Here is a 24,328-nt window from a genome sequence, read left to right on the forward strand (position 1 = left end):
TTTTTTTCCTGGGAGTGCTTCTAGGTCTCTCTCTCTCTTTCTTTCTCTCTCTTTCTCACTGCCTCTCTCTCTCTCTTTGTGTCTGTCTCTGTTTCTCTCTCTCTGTCTTTCTCTTTCTTTATGTCTCTCTCTTTGTCTCTCTCTCTCTTTGTCTCACTGTCTCTCTCTCTTTCGCTCTCTCTCTCTCTCTCTGTGTCTCTCTCTCTCTTTGTCTCTCGGTCTCACTCTCTCTCTCTCTTTTTGTGTCTCTCTGTCTTTGTCTCACTGTCTCTCTTTCTTTCTCTCTCTCTCTCTTTGTGTCTCTCTGTATCACTGTCTCTCTTTCTCTCTCTCTTTGTGTCTCTCTGTCTCACTGTCTCTCTCTTTCTCTCTCTCTCTCTCTTTGTGTCTCTCTCTCTTTGTCTCTGTCTCTCTCTCTTTGTGTCTCTCTGTCTCTCTCTCTGTGTGTCTTTGTGTCTCTCTCTCTCTGTCTCTCTCTTTCTCTCTCTCTCTCTCTTTGTGTCTCTGTCTCTCTTTCTCTCTCTCTGTCTCACTGTCTCTGTCTTTCTCTCTCTCTCTTTGTATGTCTCTCTCTCTGTCTCTCTTTCTCACGCTCTCTTTCTATCTCTCTCTCTCTCTTTGTGTCTGTCTGTCTCTCTCTCTCTGTCCCACTATCTCTCTCTCTCTGTCTCACTGTCTTTCTCTCTCTCTCTCCCTTTCTCTCTCTGTCTCTTTGTCTCTCTGTCTCACTATCTCTCTCTCTGTCTCACTGTCTCTATCTCTCTCTTTGTCTGTCTCACTGTCTCTCTCTTTCTCCCTTTCTCTCTCTCTCTGTCTCACCGTCTCTCTCACTGTCTCTGCCTCTCTCTTTTTGTCTCTCTCTGTCCCTCTCTTTCTCCCTTTCTCTCTCTGTCTCAATCTCTCTCTGTCTCTTGTTCTCCCTTTCTTTCTCTCTCTTTCTCTCTCTCTTCTTTCCTATTTTAAGTACAAGCACATCACATCCCACCATGTACATATATACATCTGTGTTTGAGCATGATCCTTGTAATGTTTGATTTTACCACTTGCATAATCCATCGCCTAAGAGAACATGCTACATTTAGTACTGAACCCATAAAGACCCTGTGCTACCTTTATGGCAGTTCCCAGATTCATTTTTCTCTCTATTTAACCTTTCTTAACTGATTCGTCACCATCTAGTCTAATATTATTTTTCAGTGAAAATCATGTATTTTCCTATAATTAACCCATAAAGACCACAAACACCCTCTGGTGACAAAAAAACATCTACTGGTCTAAACTGTTTAATAACTGTTGATCCACTGGTCCTATCAATACATGTAAATAATTTTCATGGTCATCAGATGTGACCCATTTGGATGTTCAGAGGCTCCGTAGTGAACATGGAAACACCGTCATCTTCTACAACATTGTTTCACTAGTAAAACCTATGGAGCTGGATCAATGACAGTGGATGGAGATGCTAGTTTTTTATTTTCAGTTGTTGATATCTTTGCTGTAAAAGTCACTTTTTCCTCAGTTTTCTCTGTTTCTGATATAATAACCCTCAATTTTAATCTGAGCTTTTAAGAACATCTACATGATCAGTAAATGAAATATAGGAAAATGCATGATTTACACTGAAAAAACACAAAATACAGAGGATAATATTGCAATCAGTGGTGATAAATCACTTAAGAAAGGTGAAATCCAGAGAAATATTGACTTGGGAACTGCCAAAAAAGTAGCACTGGGTCTTTACGGGTAAATTTATTGGTCGTGGAGAATGTTCATTAAAGCCACTGGATGTTCAAATGAGTCATATCTGATGACCGTGAAAAGATGAAAAACTGCATTTTACACTAATTATTTACATTTATTGATAGGATTAATGGATCAACAGGTATTAAACATTTACACCAGTAGATGGTTTTGGTCAGTGGTGGATGTTTGGGTCTTTTTGGGTTAAGCTTTTAATAAAACTCACTATTTTTCTTCTCCCCTCACTGTGTTCTTGAATGTCTTTGTAGTTACGAGAGCATCTCGCGAAGGGTCAGAGGACCCTGGCCGGGGAGGGCATGTCTCAGATCGTAAGGAGTCTCCTGGAGCTCTTGCTGAGGAGGAGCTACCTCAGTGGCGACCTTCTCTTTTCCACGGAGATCCTGCGAAATGTGACGGACACCTTCAAAAGAGCAACCTACATCCCAGCTCCCGACGACGTGCAGGTAGGCAGTGCCCGTGAGCCCTTATTTGAAAGTCCCAGCACCTGCAAATGTTTTCCGAGTAAAAGCTCCACTTTTTTTACTGCACACGTTTTTTGCATGGAAATGAGCTAAAGCTACACAGTTGCTATGCTGTCAACGATTAGTTTTTAGGGGTGTTTTTGTCTTTTGACTGTGTGTAAGACAGCGGAAAGCTCCTGCCTCAGTTGCCTATTTTACAGATAATTTATTTTTTTATAACCTGATTCTATACAGGGTCTGACAGGGAATAAAGTACAGCACTGCTGCTGAGTGCAGGGTAGGTACTGTAGGTACCACAACACAAGGACCACGATGATTAGCACTGTAGGAACATTGCTTTTGAGATTATAATAGGTCACAGTTTATTAACCCTAATAATAAAACTTGAATATGTAATGCAACTCTTAATTGCTAAACTGATTACATCTGATTCATTCTTATCAAGGCTTTTTATTCTGACAGCATTTTCCCCATTGGTAAACAGGCTTTACACTGTAAGAGCCTTTTACTCTTGGACTTAATTTGCATCCTGGTTATTTAGATCACAAGTGGACACTAAATACACTACATGGACAAAAGTATTTGGACATACTGGATTCAGGATTTCTTTTCTAACAGGGGTCTGGACTATATTTATATCTCAAATCAGCATGAACAGGACATCTGATGAACTGCAGCTGTTATATGTCCCGATATTTTTGTCCATATAGTTTATAAACATTCATATTTCCTTAAAGTTTAATGGCAGATTTTTCTTTCTGAGTGAAGAAATCATTAGTTGTGGTAGAAAATATAGAAAAATATTTGAGAAATTTAGAGGTAGAATATTTAAAATCATAGTCATGGATAAAGAAAAAATCAACATTGAGAGATATCAAGAAAAAAACATCTCTGAGGCATTTTGGAAGCAAACGTAACAATTTAAACAAAACTATCCAATGCAATGATATTTGTCACAATATTAAACTACAGTATATTGTGACATTTATCATAATTGCTTTGCAGCCCAGACCCTGTTAAAGAAGAAATGTCTGAAGTCAACATGTTCCAATACTTTTGTCCACATAGTATACCTCTAGAAACCCCCACTATCCTTTGTGAAATTACCATTGTAGGACATGATGGTTGTTTTATCGCCAACACGCCAATACTTGTAAAATGAAGAGAGCACTGATGTATGAGTTAGCCCATACATGTGGACTAGCTTTTGATGTTTTTTTGTTTTTTTTTTTCCCATACCTATTCCATTTCTCTGGACTGTCTCCCAAATGTGAGACACAGATGTAAGTGGTGATTTGTAACATGGCTGTCCACTTGTGGATCACTGAAATGCACCTATTTTTAGCCCCCTTTTCTGGTTTCAGAGGGAAAGTACTGTTACATATCCTGCACTGAAAGGTGCTTTTGTCTGACGATGTGGCCAATCCACCTTGGGCTGGTAAGATGGTTGCAGCGAGACATAGAAGACTCGTCTTAAAGCATTCATTGATTCCATTGGCATAAGAACCAGTCAGAAGCAACACTTAAAATGTGAGCACACATTGTCGTGAATGAAGCCTGTCTAGACAAAGAGACCGCTCTTTGAATGACGATGATGACGGGGGATTCATATTTGTCCGGACAGCCTCGTGGACCGGGGTTTTCTGGAAATATGCCAGAAGAAGGTTTCCTGAACACTGAAAAGATAACTAACAGCAGATTGTCTGTTATATTCTACAAGATTGACATGCTTTTCTTGAAAAATTATAAGTGCATTTAATCCCTTTTGATTCTTAACTGTAACTTAAGCATATATTTTGTCTTTAATTGGAAAATGTGACTTAATTTTTTTTATTTGACTTAACAGCCCTGCATCAACAACTAAATACATTTTTGTTTCATGTCTAGAAATTTTTCCAGATAGTAAGCCACATGTTGGACATGGAAAACCTAGAGAAATGGGAGGATGCTCACCAAGTAAGGCTTTCTGCATTAACCTTTTAAGTGTTGTGCGTAGTTTTGCTCTTGCTATGTACACTCTGTAGATCTATACACAGGTTTGTGTGTAGATAAGATAAGATAAGATAAGATATGACTATTGATCTCACTGTGGGGAAATTTCACAGTTAACAGCAACAACATACAGCACAGTAAGTAAAGAGAAGAAGACAGGTAGAAAAACAACAAATGAAAAATGAAATATAGAGAAAAATAAGAAATTTCATATTCTTATAAATATAGAATTAGAATTAAAATTTATAGGGCACTCGAAGAAATACTCTGACATTCCACAGTTCGATCTTAGTGAGTTATTGGAGGATATAACAAGACTTTATTACTGTTGTGAACATTTTCTAGAAAAAAAAAAAAAAAAAAATTCTGTATAAAATCAAGGTCAATGAAGTTACCATATTTGGTTCCTTACCCAAAAGTGGCAAAAAATTAATAAATTTTTAAAAATCCAAGATGTAAATATAAAAAAAAAGTATTTTACAACATTAGAACATTACTTTTAGACCATTACAACAACATAAGTGCTGATCCAGACACCTGTCCACATCCATATTATCCCTTTGAACATCATTCCTTACATTAGTACCATTACTTTACAGCACTTTGGTCCACTGCACTTGTTTTAAAGTGCTTTACAAATAAAGTTGGATTGGATTGGATCCTTCATGGTACCTAACAAAGCAGGTACTCACTGTTCATGCAGAGGTGGACTTTACAGACCCTGTAGACCACATTTGACCTGAGATTGTTGACTCACTGTCCTCACTGGAACTGTTACTGTCACTGTCTTGTAATGTGTGTGGAAATGACCAAAAATAGTTACTTGCCTGACAAAGGGTTAAATATTATTTGCATATTTACATTGTGGTTGCACATGCACACAGTGTGTAGGAGGGGGCTTACTGAGAACTGTTTTAAAGTCTGATGGCTGTGGGGAGGAATGGCCTGCAGAATATATATAATATGTATATAATGTCCATCTTTACAGTCCACATTACTCTCTTTTACTGTAAAATTGCTGCCCACAGTGTGCATATATGCGTTATCCTTCAATACCGTTTCATTATTAGTCATAAAAATCCACCTGTTTACCAAACTGCAGTGGCCACCCAATATCTGAGGTAGATGTAGTGTATGTGAGGGAGTTTGTACATTTTTGTGATCCATCTCGATGCCCTCGGGTTGAGGTATATTCACCTGCCATCTGGACACAATAAAAATGCAAACAAATAGGATATTGTATCCCATGTGGTTTTAGTTTACTGACCCATAGTGCACTCTGCACTCACCCTGCTGTAATGAATGAAAATATTTCAATGGACAACACTTCCACAGAGAGTTGGACATGGAGTATAATACTGGTGAGTGACACGCTTCTGTTTCACTCGTCTGCTCATTCACAGGTTGCTCCCGGTGCTGCACTGCTGATGAGAATATTGGAGGATTTCATTCACCTCATTGGAGAGGCGCAGAAGCCTTTTCAGAGTTTTCTAGTGGTTACCAATAACCTCAGTAAGTGTCACACAGTGCTGATACACAATGGTGCATTAACGTCACTGCTTAAAGGCTGTCACTAATGAAGATTAGATGCATTCATATCCTCCTGAGACCCAGTAAGTAAAAGTTTTGGCTTTTTTTTCCCTTTTTTTTTTTTTTTTTTTTACATGAAATAATTGCCTTGATTGGAAACCGCATAAAGCAACAGTTTTTTTCAGATACTTCTTTTTTTGTGGAATATCCTTTCCAGTTAATGGCTTTTTTTTCTCATTATTTCTTTTAAGCTGTAAAACTCTTGTCCACTACAGAGATGCATTGCTGGGTCTCAAATTTATTAAATAAAAATAAATCATTTCTTAAATTATTTTATTAATATATTTAAATATAATCCTCACTAATCAAGACTCCATAACTTTAGAGAAACAGTTGTTGCAGTGATATTATTTGGCAGTGCTGTCAGTTTGAAGCATTTTGTGGCGTTTTTGTTTTTTTCAGTGATAACCATCCAGCGAGAGCCAGTGTCAGCAGTTTCTAGCGATATTAACTTCCCTATGAAGGGCCGCAGAGGGATGAAGGACTGGGCCAGAACAGCAGAGGACAAGCTCTACATCCCAAAAGAAGTCTTTACAATCCCAGCCGAAGGTAAAACAAACAAACAAACAAAAAAAAATTACCTAAAGTAAAGTTTGGGCTCCAAACTTGTAACCATCATTTAAATGTGGTTTTAATGCTCATATTCACTCTCTTAGGGAGCTTTGGTAACTTCTTTGAGTCAGACTTTTGGACTTTTCATCCAAAACAAATGATGAAAAGAGTGACGGCATGTTTCTGGGTCCTTTTGACGACTTGACAATACTGGAAGCAAGAAATAAATGAGCTGCAGTAACACATGAGGAGTGTAGGAGATGAAGGTTTTAATAGAAATATGACCTAACAAAGTAATAAAAAGTCAACTTGTAATTGAATCTTGCCTCCATAGTTGTCATTAATGATACAGATGTCACACAATAAGGATCCTCAATTGGTGAATTTAAACTAATATTGTTACTAATGTTATAATAATAATAATAATAATAATAATAATAATAATAATAATAATAATAATAATAATGTATTGGCAACAAAATGAATATGTCCAATCTCACACATGTAGGTGATATTTAATTGCCCTACAGATAATTCTGTTTAACTGTTTACTTTTTGATCGTACCATACCATATTCTTCCGCTTATCCTGGTCTGGGTTGTGGGGGCAGCAGCCACAGCAGAGGAGCTCAGACAGCCCTCTCCCCAGCCACTTCCACCAGCTCTTCTGGGTGAATTTCAAGGCTTTCCCAGTCCAGATGAGAGATATAATCCCACTAGCATGTCCTGGGTTAGCCCCGAGGTCTCCTCCCAGCTGAACATGCCCGAACATCTCCCGGGGGGGTGGCATCCTCACTAGATGCCCAAACCACCTCCACTGACTCCTCTCAATGTGGAGGAGCAGCGGCTCTACTCTGAGTCCCTCCCAGATGTCTGAGCTCCTCACCCTATCTCTAAGGCTGAGCCCGGCCACCCTGCAGAGGAAACTCATTTCGGCCGCTTGGACTTGCAACCTTGTGCTTTCGGTCATTACCCAGAGCTCATGACCATAGGTGAGGGTCAGAGCGGAGATCAACTGGTAAATCGAGAGCTTCGCCTTTCAGTTTAGCTCCCTCTTCGCCACAACAGACCAGTTTAGCGTCTGCATCACTGTATACACCGCCTCGATCCGCCTGTCGACTTCCCGCTCCATCCTACCCTCACTCAGAACAAGATTCCGAGGTACTTAATCTCCTCGACCTGAGGTAGGACTTCCTCCCCTGACCCAGAGTGGGTACTCTACCCTTTTCCGGCTGAGGAACATGGCCTCAGACTCGGAGGTGCTGATCTTCATCCCAGCCACTTCACACTCGGCTTTTTGGTCATTAATTGCAGAAGGTAGATTTGGCACATATAAGTTACATATAAAAAAGCCTATTACTGAAATATAAAAAGAAACTGTTATAATGATAAGTACCAACAGGAGTTAAGGTCCTTGAAATAACTGCAATAACTGAGACTGATCTGTGGTCAATGATGAGGAAATTGTGATGGAAATATGATTATTATGCTGGTTTTAAGTGAGATATTATCATGATCCTTCAAAATAATTGCAGTTTTACCTCACATAACATGCTCTATGTGCTAAGCAGTGTTGCGCAAGTTACTTTCAAGCTGTAATACATTACGGATTACTTGTTACTGTTATTTAAAAATAATTCTTTACCTTACAATATTACTGTCTCAGATTGTAATTTGTTACATGACTCCTGTATTACTATTGAGTTACATACAGACTCTTATCAGAAATGCCCCCCCCTCATATAAGAGATAGGAGACCGTATAAATTTGCGCTCAGTAAGTAACGCTATGGTTAGGAACACTTGCATTTTTTTCAACATTTTTCATGTTCAAACAGTGGACGCGGCGCCGAGGATGCCGGTAGATAAATCTGCAGTCAATAAAGAATTCTAACTAGTCATAGAAACGTTAGCTTACCTTGTTCTTGCTGATGACAGGGATCATGCTAACTTGCTTCTTAAAGCAGGGTTAGTGTTAGTAATGAACATACGACCATGTGGACAATGGACTGTCTTCTGCCATCTTCACCCGTTGGCTGAACACCAACAGATTAATAGAACTTTCCAGCTGGTCTTGCTGTTTTTGTTATTTTTTTCATTTGAACAATTAAATTATGCACTATTGAACATGTACTGAGTAAAATATTACTGAAAATTGCTTAGTAATGCCTTACACTACTGTGTTACAGCAAAAAGTAATCTGTTACTGTAATGCATTGCTTTTGTAATGCGTTACTCCCAACACTGGTACTAAATATGTTCACAAAATCACAATATGAAACTAAAAATACTCAGGTCAAGTGTATAGACTGTAACACAAACATGAACCTTGTTTCTGACCTTGTATTGAACTTTCAGGCGTGAAAAGACCTTTAGACATATGAGGATCGTTTGGCACTTCATTTAACACTCTTCAGCCAAGGTCAGCCTAACTCACCAAGTGGAGTTTCCCCCGCTGTGGACTCACATAGTCACAGATGTGTCTCGTAGAAGCTGATAGAAGGCTCCTGAAGGACAATGAAGGGTAATGCTGGACTGTAAAGACACCCTGGAGGGCTCCTCAAGAAGACGCTGTTCTTTCATGTGTCAAGACGTCAGCTTCCCCCTCGTGAGAGCATCGAGTCCTCATGCACTTTTAAAAGACATATCTTTACTTTTAGCACGAGAGCAAAGTTAATGATGTCAGCCGTAACTGCTGTGGTTTCACGTAAAGCCACAAAACAAGCAAAGAGGATTCACAGATACAAAAGCCGTTACTGCAATCGTTGCTGAAATCAGCAGGAAGTGAATTGTTTATATCTGACAAGACAATTACAGTGGCAGATGTGATGCACTACCGAAGAAGGCAAAGGTCGCTCCTCGCAGGAAATTACACTGGCCGACTTCCTGTCTGACATCCCATCCGCAGCCCAAATTAAAGTTCAGAGAAGCTGCAGGCCGAGAGATCAGATCCGTCTCTGACTCCTGACCTGAGCCGAGGACAGTGACTCCCTTTGATTGACACTGAAAACATCCTGTATTCTGACCTCAGAGCTCCTCGCCTCAATTCTCCTCCTCTCCCCGTCTCTAATATGCATTAAAAATGTCTTATTTATTCTGAGCAGCACATTCATTCACTGTCTGCCTCGCATTTAATGTAACATCTTTATTAGTTGTTGGTGATTTTTTTTTTTTTTTTTTTTTTTTTTGCTTTTCCCATTTAATGAACTAGGAAATTCAGATATCACTAAGAATTAATCTTCTGTTCCAATTAGAGGTGAAATGGTGGTGGCTGTGGATTATTTAATGCTGCTGCATAACATTTTCTTTTATATTCTCTCGTTCTGCTACCTTTTTTTTTTTTTTTTTTTTTTAACTTCACTTCCTTGATATTATATTTTCCTCAGCATCTTGAGTTTTTCTTTACATTATTCCAGTGGTGTAATCCAGGGTATACCTACTTATTTTTCAGTCAGCATTGCTTATACTCACTTCTAAATCCCCCCGATGTGCACCATTCAGTAGTATCTGAACCAAACTGCCCATTATTACCCCTTGGATGGTGAAGCCATGACCCACCCTACTCTGCCTCTAATTGGCTAGTACTCGTTGCCTTCACTGATTAGATTGGTTAACTTTAGGCATGAGGACTGATGAGCCAATCAGAGTCAGAGTAGGGCGGGTCATTGCGTGGAAAATATTGATAACTGGCGCTGTCCACCTCTGGAACCTGATTGGACACCTCAAGTGCCAGTGCCATCCCAGTTGATTGACAGGTCACTGAAAGATGCGTGATTATTGGAAATGTGAAGAGAAAGGCAGAATAAACGTTTTTCAAGTGAGTGGCACATATTGAGAGAACCTACTTTCATGGAATACATAATTCTGTGGTAAGTTTTAAGGTGGTTTCAGAATGAGTCACTGTTTTAAACTACTGTCCATATGACTGCACATTTAGAGGAGAGACGTTGTAGCAAATAGTTAAACTGTGTGAATATGCTAACGGTTTGAGAGGCTAATGTTATGAGTGGCTGATGTTATGAGTGGCTAATGTTATGAAAGGCTAATGTTATGAGTGGCTAACGTTATGAGTGGCTAATGTTATGAAAGGCTAATGTTATGACTGGCTAATGTTATGAAAGGCTAATGTTATGAGTGGCTAATGTTATGAAAGGCTAATGTTATGAAAGGCTAGTGTTATGACTGGCTAATGTTATGAAAGGCTAATGTTATGACTGGCTAATGTTACGAAAAGCTAATGTTATGACTGGCTAATGTTATGAAAGACTAATGTTATGAGTGGCTAATGTTATGAGTGGCTAATGTTATGAGTGACTAATGTTATGAAAGGCTAATGTTATGAAAGGCTACCTTTATCCTATGTTTGCCTCATGTTGAATACATTCACATTCATGCAGCTGCCTGTGTGACCAGTAATACCTACAAACTGCTCCTGATCAAGTCAGGATAATTTTATAATAGTGAGCAAATACTACTGACAGATTTTTTTTGGGTAAACTAAATAGAGTAGTCTGACATGTCACTGTTTCTAAAACAGGGTGTTTTTCTGGACTACTTAAAAAAAAAAAAGGCAAAAATTGAGTGTATACTCACTTCTCCAAGGACCACTACACCCCTGCATTATTCTCATAGTTTACAGTGGTTGATGTAATCAGGGTTAGGGTTAGGGTTAGCTCTAATTGAGCTCTAATATCATTTAGATTAAACTTTAATTTAGTTTAGTTGTGTTTATTTCTACCTTATTTACCTGCTGTCTGTCTGTGTATGTGCATGTGTTTGTATATTACAGTGCATTCAAACCCACCAGTGGACACATACGTCTTTGTGTACACTTTTCATAAGTAGATATTGGTTCAGTCCTAAATAAGGCTTTTATTACGAAATGGGTAATACTCAGGGACATGCTGACAAGAAGTCATTGTACTTTTGTTTTGGCAGATAAGTCAAACTCTGTTTATAAATCTTGATAATATCAAAATCAAAATAATAATAAATAAATATATAACCTCACTTCATATCTCAGCTAGAGGCTCATTTTAATGACTTTAATGTCTTTATAACTGATCTTCATCTCAGCATTACTCTTGAACTCGATGGGCCTGAATTTCTGGCAGTTTCAGCTGCTGTTTGAGCCTTTTTATTTGTTAAGATTTAGTAGGCCCAGCCAGACTGAGTAGAAGAGTAGTTTGCCAGTTCATAAGCTCATTAACACTTTATAGAGTTTGAGACTCGTCTATGTAAGGTGGTAGTTTGTTCACAGAGAATGTGGTTGTGTGGATATTCTACTGAAAGAAATACAAGGATTAAGAAATAGAATAACATTTCACAAGGGTGGGATTTATTTTAGATCATACTGTAAACATGAAGAGGTTGATAACAATGACTTACTCTAATTTAAGGCAAAATAGTCATAAAGTTACTGACCTGATACTAGCTACTGTAACTTAAGACTATATAAAAAAAATATGGCATTTTTTATTTATTTATTTTTCAACCAACCATCATTCCTTTCTTGTTTGTTTTACTTTTATTTTTTCAGGTATTATGAGGAAATCCTTGATTTGTAAAAGATGAAAATAGATGGATACAAGAATTCATGGCATTAAGTATGAACAGCAAAACCATCCATAGTGTGCAAAGCCATGTCATACTTATACCATGAAAGTCAACATGGAAGAAAATTAAGCTTATTTTAGCTGCAATTCTATGACTTTTCTTGCAGCATTTGTCATTTTAGTTCTAGTTTTTTGGGTGTTTTTGAATGGTGTAGTTTTATTTAATTTGAATCTAAAAGAAGTCAGAAATCAAACACCAAAATTGTACACCCTTATTCAGTCTGTCCAAGGAAACGGACTGAATCTAAAGACATATGACCTGATGCTGTTTCTTCCCGCTGTGGAAAACAACACAATGCCAAACTCTTATGGTTGTGGGAGCTGCCATGTTGCTGTTGTTTTCATCCATAGAGTAGAACATCTGTTGAAATCTGATCAGCGAATAATATTCACATTTTTAACCCACCTACCCGTCTGAAAACACCTGTTACAGACCATAAACTCCAGAGTTGTTATTTACAAGTAATTCTTTACCTTACAATATTACTGTCTCAGAATTGTAATGTGTTACATGACTCCTGTATTACTATTGAGTAACCCCCCCCCCCCCCCCCCCAATACAAGAGATAGGAGAGCCTTTCAGATGCATAAATTTGCGCCCTGAAGTACATATGGTCTACGACAGGGGTGGGCAGTCCTGGTCCTCGAGGGCTGGTATCCCGCATGTTTTAGATGTTTCCCTCTTCCAGCACACCTGAAGGTCTTTATCAGGCTTCTGCAGAGCTTGATGATAGCCTTATCATGTGAACCAGGTGTGTTGGAAGAGGGAAACATCTAAAACATGCAGGATACTGGCCCTCGAGGACCAGAATTGCCCACCCCTGGTCTACGATGTTCAGATCCCAGTAGGAAAGCTTTTCAATTTTTTTTCAACATTTTACATGTTCAAATAGGGGTTGCAGCGCCGAGAATGCCAGTAAATAAATCTGCCATTGATAAAGAATTCTAACTAGTCATAGAAACGTTAGTTTACTTTGTCATTGCTGATCACAGGGATCATGTTGACTATCTGCTAAAACAGTGGCCTTTTCTGCAATGTCAAATGCACAGAAATCTGTTTTGTACAGTTAATATCCACATTTGAACATAGAAGAAGAATGATTATATCCATCTTCTGATTTTTCAGAACTAAAAATATGTGGCCTTTTTATAGTGTCACAGCCTGACTCTCACAGCCATGATAAGAAGTGGAAGTATGTTGTATAAAGTGAACTAAAGTGATTTATTATAAATAAGTGATTTAAATAATAAGGATAACAAAGACAAAATGACCAAAAGGAAAAATTAAACAGATACATCACCAGAAGGAGAAGGAGAGAGGAAAGTGTTAAAACAGCCACAGCTTTATAGTCTGGCAACACCAGGCCCAGGCATCACCAATGACTGAAATTAGGACTTGTCACAATAGCATAACTTTAAAAAATTGGGCACAAACACTATGCTAACAGTCAAAAAGTACAATAACCACTGCATCATTTGCTTTCATACTCACAATACTTTTGCATTACTAATGGCATTACTTTTACATTTAGGGAGATTAAAAAGATCTGTAATGCCCTTGAATGTGTGAATGCCTTGTCATAGTTTTAGTCTTAGTCACATCGCGTGTACTTTTTCTGATATGATATTCAGCACATGCAGTTGCCTTTTTAGCATATGTTATCTGATGAATTGCTCCGTGCACAGTGTGTTCTGTCTCATGAGTAAGGACACTATTAGTGCTCTTGGCCCCTGTGGGAACTCTGCCTCATCCCATTGGCAGTTCATGAGTTGAGGTCTTCAGTTGATTGGTATCAGTTTGTTTGCTTCATTTAGTCCATAATGAAAGCCCATCTGAGACGGACAGCTTCAACATGCTCATAAAGTCCCATTGGCACCTTTGTGTGTGCACATGGGCGCACGTACGCACAGCCAATTGATAGGTTCATGAATCGCTTGACTGGGCAGAGGCTGGGACTGTTCTTCACTGATTTTCGAGATGACAAAGTCCTCCTCTCCCTCCTCAGTCTCTTTCTCTCACAAACACACATACAAACAGCGGAGTGTGTCTTGCAGCCATGCACACACATAACATCCAAACATACAAGCAAGCAATGACTTCATATTTCACATTCACCCTCGCCGGGACATGAATCCAGCTATGCGCCATTAACACTCGACTATTACTCAAACAGAGAACACACGCTGCGATAATGTGGAAAGGACAGACTTCCTTGTTTACAGTTTTAACTTTAACTACTCAGTTAGCATCGCCGTTGAGTGCCGAGGTTGACCTTTAAGAGAATAATTGATGCTAAACAAAAATGATAAAAACAATTGCATTATTTGGATGCCATGTTTACTTCGTTTAAGAGAAAATTGTGTATAGTAGATGTAATAGGAGGATGCTATACTTCAATCTATCCAGTTTCGCTGGTAATGACAAAGTAACAGCTAGCTTGTGGCTAATTAGCTTAACTTCAATCAATATGAGCCAATCAGATCCCTTACATAAAAAAACAAAAACAAAAAAATTCTGCTAATATGTAAGACGGGTTGTGGTTCAGCAAAGTTTCTTATCCATAAGGTGGGACATATTGACCTTGGGATTGAGCGAGAAAGAGCAAAAGGAAAGTAAAAATGTGTGTGTGTTTGGTTCATGGTTCAGTTACATGATACACTATAGAACTGCCATGAAGTGGTACCACTTGTCGGAACACTTCAAACTTTCACTTGTCTCAGACACTTATCATTTAATTACTGTTAGACTTCATCAAATAGCATTATACTTGGCTTGTCTATGGATGAGATTTTAAGGATTATCATAGAGGTCGTCTGATTGTTGTGTACCCAATAGTTGTCAGAAAAATAGTTATTTATTAAGAGAACTGGGATGTTTTTCCCATAAGACTCCATTCATACAAAATAACATCTGGTCTCCCTTCAGAGATCAGGATGTGGTTTCACCTAAGGATTAGAAACCTTTGACATATAGTTTTTGGTCTGTAAATCTTAATTTAATTAACCTTGCTTTCTTTTAAGATAGGCTAGCTACCCTAAGCTAGGACTGGAGGTGAAGGGAAACAGCATGTGTGGCTCTGCTTCAGAGACATAAAAATACACCCAAGAGTAAAGTTAATGTATTAAAATGTCTCTTTTGTTTAATATGTATCACCAGGCATGTAAAACTCCAGGGTCTTGCGAGCGCTAGTCAGTACAGCCAGATCTTTGTTTTGGACAGAACTGGACTATCTCTTTTCCTCAGTGTGTCTCTATGATAACGTGGCTAATCAACTCTTGCCTCCATCTCTCCTCTGAAGTCACAGAGTTAGCATCTCATCTCATCAAGAAAGTGGTTATAACCCCATTTTGAAATGGAATGAACTGAATTAAATAAGTGTAATATAGATACAGTTAGTTATATAAAACATTTAAGCATAGATCTTAAAACTAAGTATGGAGCAATGGAATTGAGGCTGATCTGAAATTTCTGAAATCTGTAAATAGACCAGAAGGAAAACAAATGTGCATGAAAAAGCAACAGAGTGACTCATGCTAGACTATTTGGATGTAGAGCTCAATCTCTGATTAAAACCATCAATTATGGCTTGGGATCAACTTCAAGCACATCTTTTCTTGACAAATGGTGTATTAAAGTTCACAGTTGGTGAATAGTGGTTTACCATTCTGCTGGATTATAGCTGACCACCAATCATTTAAATGCTCAGCAAGGGGAGAGTGACAAAAAGTCTGTTCGTGGGAAATTAGAGTTTTGTGATTGAGTGCTTTTGTGGTATTAATCATCCGCCAGTGTAGGAGTGCCATCCCTTAACACACTGATTTACCATTTACCCACAATACACTGACTTTCTCATTTGCATGCCTTTGTAGACACTGTCCAATTAGGATCCATCACACTCACAGGCTTTTTCATGCTGACTTTGATCTGTTTTTTGCCTCCTCACAGTCTCACAATTGGCTTTTTTTCCCCGACTGTCGAGATCTTTTTGTCTCTTCCGCTTTCTCTCCTCGTCTGTCTTGCATAGCTATCTCTCTTCCTGAGTGTTACCTCTTAGGCAGAAGGGAGACAGATTTTGGATGAGTCACCCAGTGTGTCTGATACCATCAGCCCCCTCTGCCTCCCCCCACTTTTCCGCCGATGCTACGACGTTGCTTCTCTCAGCCTAAAAGGGCAAAGGAGGGAGTGGCATCTCTCAACATGAACTCTTTCCCTCTGTACTTGCCTCTTTGCTTCCTTCTGCCTTCCTCGCTTGAGACAAAGTGACATTTACAGAGGGACACTGTGTCTCCATGGGAGCTCCTTCTCTTTTTTGGTGAAGGAACAATGAAGGGAGTGATAGGAGGCGCCGGGTTGTTCAGAGCGGCTCTTGAAAAGGGATGGAGAAGTTAAAAAGTGGGATGGAGAATGGCGACAAAAACAGACAATGATGAGGAAGGAGTGGTGATGAAGAGGAGGAAACAAGACAAAACAAAAAGGGAGGACAATGTCTACAGACAGCTGGAGGTCTCTATTGAAAACAGTTTGAAGCAATGGATGTGAAGTTGAAGTTAAGTGACTGCATTACGTCAAACTGAGCTGTGGGATAGCTAGCAAAAACGAGAAACCATCAACCATCTAACACGGTTTTGAACCCAAGAGCATGGAAACGTTTGATACACAATATGTAACTGTCATAGCGTTTGCTTCAAGAAGGTGTTGCAATTAACCAACTGTTATTGTTTTGATGTAGCCAACAGAGCATTTGTCAGCGACAGCTTAAGAGAAAATGTAAATGAAGCTCAAATCGCAGATTGACGAGACAGATGAAATCTGTGCTTGTTTGCTTCAACAGCTACTCGATGTGTACGGCTCACTTCATGTATTTCAGGTTAGCTCAGATTTATTCACCATCAGTTTCCGTGATTCCCTTGACTGCTCTGAAGGATTAATATTCAACAAAGTCTCCCAGAAATAGCATTCATATATAGATAAATAAGAAATCCAATTACTCGTTGGCAAGAACCAGTGACACTAGTGACATTGTTTTCAGCTCAGAAGCACATTAACAACATTTAATCAAAATGATGAAACAAAATGAAATGCAGGAGGTGTCATGTTTCTAACAAAATAGAAATTTAGAGGCGGTTTAGTTATTTGAACCTAGTTTCCTCATGCTTATAACCCATGAAGACCCAAACAGCCACTGGTGACCAAAAGCATTTACTGATTTAAAATGTTTCATACCTATTGATCCACTAATCCTATCAATACATGTAAATAATTGAGGAAAAATGCAGTTTCTCAGCTTTCAATCATAATCAGATATGACCCATTTGGACGTTCAGAGGCTCTTTAGTGAATGTGGAAACACCATCATCTTCCTTAACATTGATTCACCAATAAAACCCATGTAGTTTGATAAATGAAAGTGGATGGAAACAGTTATTTTTAAGTTAATTTTGAACTGTTTACATCTTTGCTGAAAAACTCACTTTTTCTTCAGTTTTTCTCTGTTTCTGATCTAATAACCTTTGAATTTACTCTAAGTTTTCATGAAGGCCTACATGATCAGTGAATTAAATATAGGAAAATACATGATTTATACTGAAAAAATGCAAAACACAGAGGATAATATGATTATAAATGGTAATAAATCACTTAAAAATGGTTGAATATAGAGAAAAAAAGATTTGGGAACTGTCACAAAAGTAGCACTGGGTCTTTATGGGTTAAACTATATGCAATTTTAATTCTCTATACACTACACTGAGTGAAGGTTTGTATTTATTTATTCCTTATTTAAGTTAAAATAGCAGGTTTTTTCTATTAAAATACATCATCTCATTTAGATTTATAGTAATATTATTATAATATCTAAGATGAACATACCCTATGATAATAAATTCTCAGACGATATTCTCTCTTTTTTTCTTCTATTATGTATAATGGCTGCCATGATGCAATTTTAATGCATAAAAAACAAAGATGCAATTAATAATAAGAGGTTAAAAGATTAAGTGCTTTTCTGGCAGGCTTCACGGTTATGTTTTTAATGATGCTACATTCTGCTAATTTACAAAATGTCTGTGTAGCCAGCAACAATCCACATCTCACCTCTATGAATAGACATTCTATTTTATTGTAATATGCGAGTGCTTCACAGTTCCCATCTTATTTCCTCCCCTCAGGAATTTCCTCGCACTAAATGTAACCTATACATGACTGAAGTACTACTTGTCTGAAGAATTCATTTTTTCAGGCTCCCAACACCTCATACCCTCACTTGAAAGCATGTACAGTATATTCATAATAAATAATTGATGAATTTCTATTTTGGCTGATCAGTTGCGTAATTTTCTGTGTTTCAGAGACGGAGGCAGACTCGGAATCTACAATGTACTATGTAATTGGAGCCGTCTTATACAGGACGTTGGGGATCATCCTGCCAGCACCAAAGTGAGTTCTTTTAATGTTAGGTGTTCTGTGATATAAAGCACTTCAAACTCATTCCCATGCACTTTCTTCATCTCTTATTTCCTCGACAACTGCTCATCACTCAGCTCTATTTCCGTACCCTTTCATCCGCAGCTTCTTCCTCTACGCTACATCTGTGTTTTTCTTTATATTATTTTCATTGTGATTCTCCTTACGTCTGTCTCGCTGTCGCACAAATGTCTTGTCCGTTCCTATTTATTTATTTATTTCCCTGAAATGTACCGCAGGCCTAGTGAGTCCTGAAACTTAGAACGTAGAAATTTTCAACTGTAAAAACAGACATTCAGTGGAAAAATCAGGGGGTTGTCAAAAGGCCACTGTGATATGGTGTTTGTGCTGGCCCCGGGCCCTCTTATTCAGGTCAGCGCTCTTAGTTGTGGATGAGCTGGATCTGGTACAACCCTTCTCTGCCTCTAGCTTGGCTGAATGCTAATAGGTCCAGGGCTGTGTTTTCACTTAGGTGCTGGCTTCAGCTTTCCTCGTCTTTTGTTAGTTTTTATTTATATATTTATGTGTTTATTTATTTCTGCAAACACATTAAAAAAACAAAAAAACCTCAGAAGTATGGCAGGGGCTTGGGTATGTACAAGTGTGTGCATTTAACAATCAGAAAAAGAAAACATCTCACCAGCATATTTTTCTGTCATTGTTTTGATGAGCATCAAAGAGACAGTTCTGCTGCATTTGTTAAAAAGTAACCCTGTCTTTTGGTGTGTTTGTGTATGTGTGTTTGCAGTCCCCCTGCAGTGATTAACTCCAAGATCTTGACGGTGACAGTACGACCAGAACCACAACCCAGCGAGCCCATGGTGGTGGTGGAACTGTCACCGCTTCTAAATGTAAGTTGGAAAAAACCTCTTCCTCCCTTAGCTATAACAGGGTTCCTGTGGAGTCTTAAAAAGTCTTATAAGTCTTGAATTTACAAATCTGCATTTAATACCTTAAAAAAGTCTTTAAAAGGTATTACATTTGATAAGTTTTATTGCCATAAACTTGTTCACTGTATTGCATTTTAGAAATGTCCAAGCTGCAAAGAAAGTAATGTTAGTCGAATCAGTTCCACCCATTCCAACCCGACAATTTATATTGAAATTAGGAACCAATTATCACTAACTTTGCAGCCCCCATTGAGAAATGACTCAGAATGGTTGGAATCAAGGCGGTGGAGTAAATAAATACATTTTCCTAAATTCTAGGAATCAACTTTTGCCAATATGGTCGTGAAATAGGTTGTGAAATTTTAAATTCTGTTCGAAGCAGCCTTAAGAAGGTCTTAAATCTATATCTATTTTTTATTTGTTTATTTATTTGCACATCACAAACAAGAAGAAAAAAAAACAAAACAATTTTCATGCAAGTAACACAATTGTGCCTGAGAGGATAGAAGCCAAAAAAGGCTTATATAACAATACACAGAAAAAAAGAATGAAAGTAGGATATAGCTGAAATAATAATCAAAAGAAAAAAAAAATACAAAAACAAATCAAATGATATAAAGCCTTACATTTTTTTTTCATAAATTAGACTTCTTTTCCTTTTAACTGTAGGAACCCTGTATAAGAACCACACTGCTTTATGCGTATTCATCCTATATCAAAACACTGACACAAAGCTGCCGTTGACCACTGTGCAGCTGGAGCGGCTCTTTAATGTCTCTCTTATTTCAACAATAGTGAAAAAGGGGTTAAAAAAAACAAAACAAGGGGGACTGTTATGTCATTTTCCTCATCTGAGACGCTGTAGGGACCATCAGAAGAATCCTACACTGTCCGCTTTGTAATATCAAAGCTTGTCAGATGTGACCAAAATGTAAAAACTCCATATGAAGCACTTTGAAATTCAAAGGTTTCTTATCTGAAGCGTGCTCAGTAAGTATATGAGTACACCACTTGCATACTGAGCAAATTTTGGATAAGAAAATATATTTTTTTAAGCTTTAAAGGATTCCTTTTCTCCCAGCTGACCCGTGTTTCCTGAGTTTAGATAAAAGAGAAAGTGCTGCATGCTATAAAGCGCCATAGTGCTTAGTGAATTGCCTGAATAAATGCAGACCTTTTGACTTGCTTTTATCGCAGTGTCTCCTGGTACCTATACAGTTTATATTACAGTGGAGTGTGTTATTATAAATGACTCGTGGGGTGTCTTCAAGTCTTCAATGGAAAGGACTAAGTGCAAGTTTAATGGGAGGTACTCTTCACGACCTCAATAAGATGGGTTTCATTAGCCATTCTTCTGTGTACAGGTGGGTGCAGTTCTGAAAATAATGTTTAATATTTAATGGTTCTCTCTGGACAAGATACATACACAAACTCTAGATATCTACTATAGATGTACGCACTAAGATCCTCTACTGAAATCAGTTTGTAGATACTTCAAGCCAGACCTGAGGGTCAAAATAATTGCTCAGTGTTTCATTATAAACATTTTGTATTCATTCTCCGTCCCCTGACACTCCATCTCACGGCTTTAAAATGCTGATTCATTACATAACTATGGCATTTCCTTTATATCCCTCTATCTTTTATGTTCCTATTATTCTGCTCTTTAACACCTTTGGCGCTTGGACAACCTCTGTCAAGTGGATGATGTCTTAATGCTGATCTGAGCACGCTGGTGTGTCATGACCGAAGGCTCCCATTGAGGACAGTTAGCGCTTAGCTGGCGCAAAGCACACTGCACATGTAGAGGGCAGAGGCACCTGTGTAGCTTTAACTGAGTGCGTAGAGATGATCATCCTGCTACAGTCCAGTCAGAAACAGAAGCCAATTTTACACAGAAATCCCGGAAAAACAATAAGATGGTGATCCCACCTTTTTTTCACCACTGGCCGATTTCCACAGCCAAGCCAAAGGAGTAACAGAGGTGAGACAGGCTGGACTTTTACACAGTGGATCTGTGTTCTGGATTCAAAGGGACAGTGACGCAGCACCGCGTAAAGTGTGACTTATGACTTCTGTGACGGAAATATTCTAAGCATAGTGGTGTTGCTAACCTCTCCAGACTTGGCCCATCTTTCACTGTTCCACAAATGTTAGCATGGATAGAGTCCTCCGCCCAAAGTGACAACAGCTCGTGGATCTTGGCGTCTCTCCAGTTTAACATCTTTCTGACTATGTTGCTATGTTTTACTGTACACGGCCTGCACTCATTTTTAAATCCCCCCCGGCGCAGGAGAGACAGCAGGCGCATATGAAGGCACTGGCATAGATTCTGCAGCAGCCGCCCTGGGTGCCACTGGTGCTGCCGTGGTTTCATGCCAGAGGTGCCATGGCTACATGTCAGGGTGCCATGGTTTCGTGCCATGGGTACAATGGGTGAAAATGGCACAAAGCCACAGCACCCTGACATGTAGCAACAGCACCTCTGGCACAAAGCCACAGCGGCACCAGTGGCATGAAGCCGTGGCACACGGGGCGGCTGCCACAGAATCCATGCCAGTGCCTTCATAGTTGCCCGCTGTCTCTCCAGCACGACGGTCGCCATCATCAAAACGTCACACCCTGGTAACAGAACGAAAGGTGTTCCTTTTACATAGTGTTCCAGAATCATGATTCCACCTTTATCATGGCTCTGTTACTACCTTGAGAGGTGTTACAAAGCCATGGTAGAAGGTGGGACTAAATGATCCCACCATTTCGTTTACACAGATGTCGTTGTGGAAAAAAGGCGAAATATTCCAGTAACAGAAGTGCTGTGTAAAAGGGACTATAGAAGCATCAACAACACTCAATAATAACACAGTAATAGTGGTTTATATATGTAATAAAGGAAAAACCCTGGTAAATTTGTAGGGTAATAAGGTGACAGGCAAGGGTAATATTGCAGAAAACATTTAAATATAGTAATGATTCCAAGTAATGTACCATTTAGAAGAAACAATTTGATTGGCTTGCCTGTGTACATCTGAACACTGATTGGCTCATGATGCATGGTTTAGTCTAATACTCCCATGAAAATAAATCGAAACATGTAATTTAGTATTAAAATGGAACCTGGCACAAGTATTTTCAGGTACTTAGTCATGACATTAAACATCTCAGTTTACCCAGAATTTCAGTCTAACAATATGGTAATTACTAATTTTGACTTTCAAGAATTTCTGTGTGATTATTATTCACTGACAGTGGCCTAAAATATAAGTGACCTCATTATTATCTGCTGATTACACAATAGTGGCCATATTGATTAAAGTGGTTATTGTTTTGTGGGCTATCTGACATCAGATATGCCTACTGTTTATATTATTATTAATTTCACTTTTGCTAGTTGCTTAGTATTATAATTCCACACAATGAAATTATGGTGAAAACATGGATTTGTAATTAGCATTGTTTAAATTCACAATATACAGTGACAGAAAGAACAGAGTAAAAACTTTTCCCATCTAGACTTGGTTGAAGTGTTGTGTAATGCAGCCAAAAGGTTTTTTCCTTTTTTTTTTTTTTTTCATGTCTATAAATTCATGTGGTGATAAATACTGTAACATCTTTTCAAAAGTGAGCAAAAGAGTACAAGAAAGGTAAAAGGAGAGTAGAAACTGCTGTCAGGGTTTTCTGCTGTAGGAAGTACTGACCTTGGCCCTTGTAAGAACATCAGGGCTGCTGGAGTAGCGCTATGGCAACAGCTGCCACAGGTCACACTCTCAAAGGAGGGTGCAGCGGTCTTTGTGTATGGTCATGTCCTCGCTGAGAAGATATCTGTAGCAGCCAGACTTCACCTGTAGTTCTCTGGCACCCAAGTGAGTGTCTCTCATGTTGAGTGAGGCCAGAAAGCTCTGTCCCTACAGTGAACCATCAGACCAGATGCCTCTGTTCACCCCCAACCCCCTCCTCCAACCCCCACTAACAGACAACCTTTACCTGTCCTTTTTTATAGAAGCTCATTTCTGCCTAGAAAAAGAGCTAACATCTCAGATTACTGACTCAGTATGTCAGAATAATAGAGCAGAATATTGTGTAATGATACTCTCTCAAAACAATGACTTAGTTTTTCATTTTTTAAACAACGTTCTGCAAAAATGTCTCTCGACCTCAAAATTTTCTCAAAATTAGACACTTTCACTGACACAATGAAAGGAAATTTTCTCAAAATAACGACAATTTAAAAAAAAAAAGTAATTATGCCTCAAACCTTCCCAAAATACTGACTTTCTTTGTCAAAGTAATGAACTTTCACAAGTGTTGAGTTTTCAAAATGACAAACTATTAAATTTAAATAATGCTTAAAAAATACAGTTTTTCCTCAAAAGAATCAAAGTAATGCGATAATTTCTTGAAATAATATAATAACTAATAATTTCATTAACTAAGGTCTTGTTTTCTGAACATCATTAAAAAATACTTTAATTGTAAACGTGGGATAATTCCTCTTAAGACCTTTTTTGCTCAACAAAATTCTGAATGCAACCTGTTTGTATCTTGCAACACATTAATTGTAAATGTGCTTGTCCAGTCAGACATGGTGTTCATGTGGCCAGAAAACAACTATGCTGGGAAAAAAAAAAGAAATTTAAATCTTAGTGTAAGTTCATCTCAAGTGTTATAGATTTTTTTTGTCTTTTTTCCAATTGGCAGAAAAGGGCTTCTCTAATTTTTAACTAAAAGTCAATTTAAAAAGTATCACTTGTCTGGTTTACATTTTGGATATCACTGTAATGCGGTTAAATTATAGTAATCAGTAAAACATAATCCTTATTTCAGCATTTCGTGGTTTGAATTCAGTATTCTGAAGGCGACAGCTTTTAAGAGTCCTTGGACTTGTGCGTTTTGTTCTGTTACAGTAGCTTGTTAATCTGATGAACTCACTTTATTCACATCTAATATGCACTGAGCAATTACTGCCAAATGGCCACCACAAATGTGTAAATACCTGGACGTAAATGACT

The 24,328-nt window shown here is 38.4% G+C and overlaps 1 protein-coding gene across 4 annotated transcripts in view; it reads left to right on the forward strand.

Annotated features, from left to right (window-relative positions):
* adgrb2 (adhesion G protein-coupled receptor B2) overlaps window positions 1-24,328 on the forward strand; it is a 448,357-nt gene that overhangs the window by 290,543 nt on the left and 133,486 nt on the right. For all 4 annotated transcript variants that reach the window (XM_030146710.1, XM_030146711.1, XM_030146712.1 and 1 more), the window contains exons 10-15: window positions 2,010-2,204; window positions 4,110-4,178; window positions 5,618-5,726; window positions 6,207-6,353; window positions 18,318-18,405; window positions 19,181-19,283. In XM_030146710.1, coding sequence (XP_030002570.1) covers window positions 2,010-2,204; window positions 4,110-4,178; window positions 5,618-5,726; window positions 6,207-6,353; window positions 18,318-18,405; window positions 19,181-19,283 — 711 coding nt within the window. The remainder of the gene's footprint in view (window positions 1-2,009; window positions 2,205-4,109; window positions 4,179-5,617; window positions 5,727-6,206; window positions 6,354-18,317; window positions 18,406-19,180; window positions 19,284-24,328) is intronic.

This window comes from Sphaeramia orbicularis, chromosome 11, assembly GCF_902148855.1.
Source record: "Sphaeramia orbicularis chromosome 11, fSphaOr1.1, whole genome shotgun sequence".
NCBI lineage: Eukaryota > Metazoa > Chordata > Actinopteri > Kurtiformes > Apogonidae > Sphaeramia > Sphaeramia orbicularis.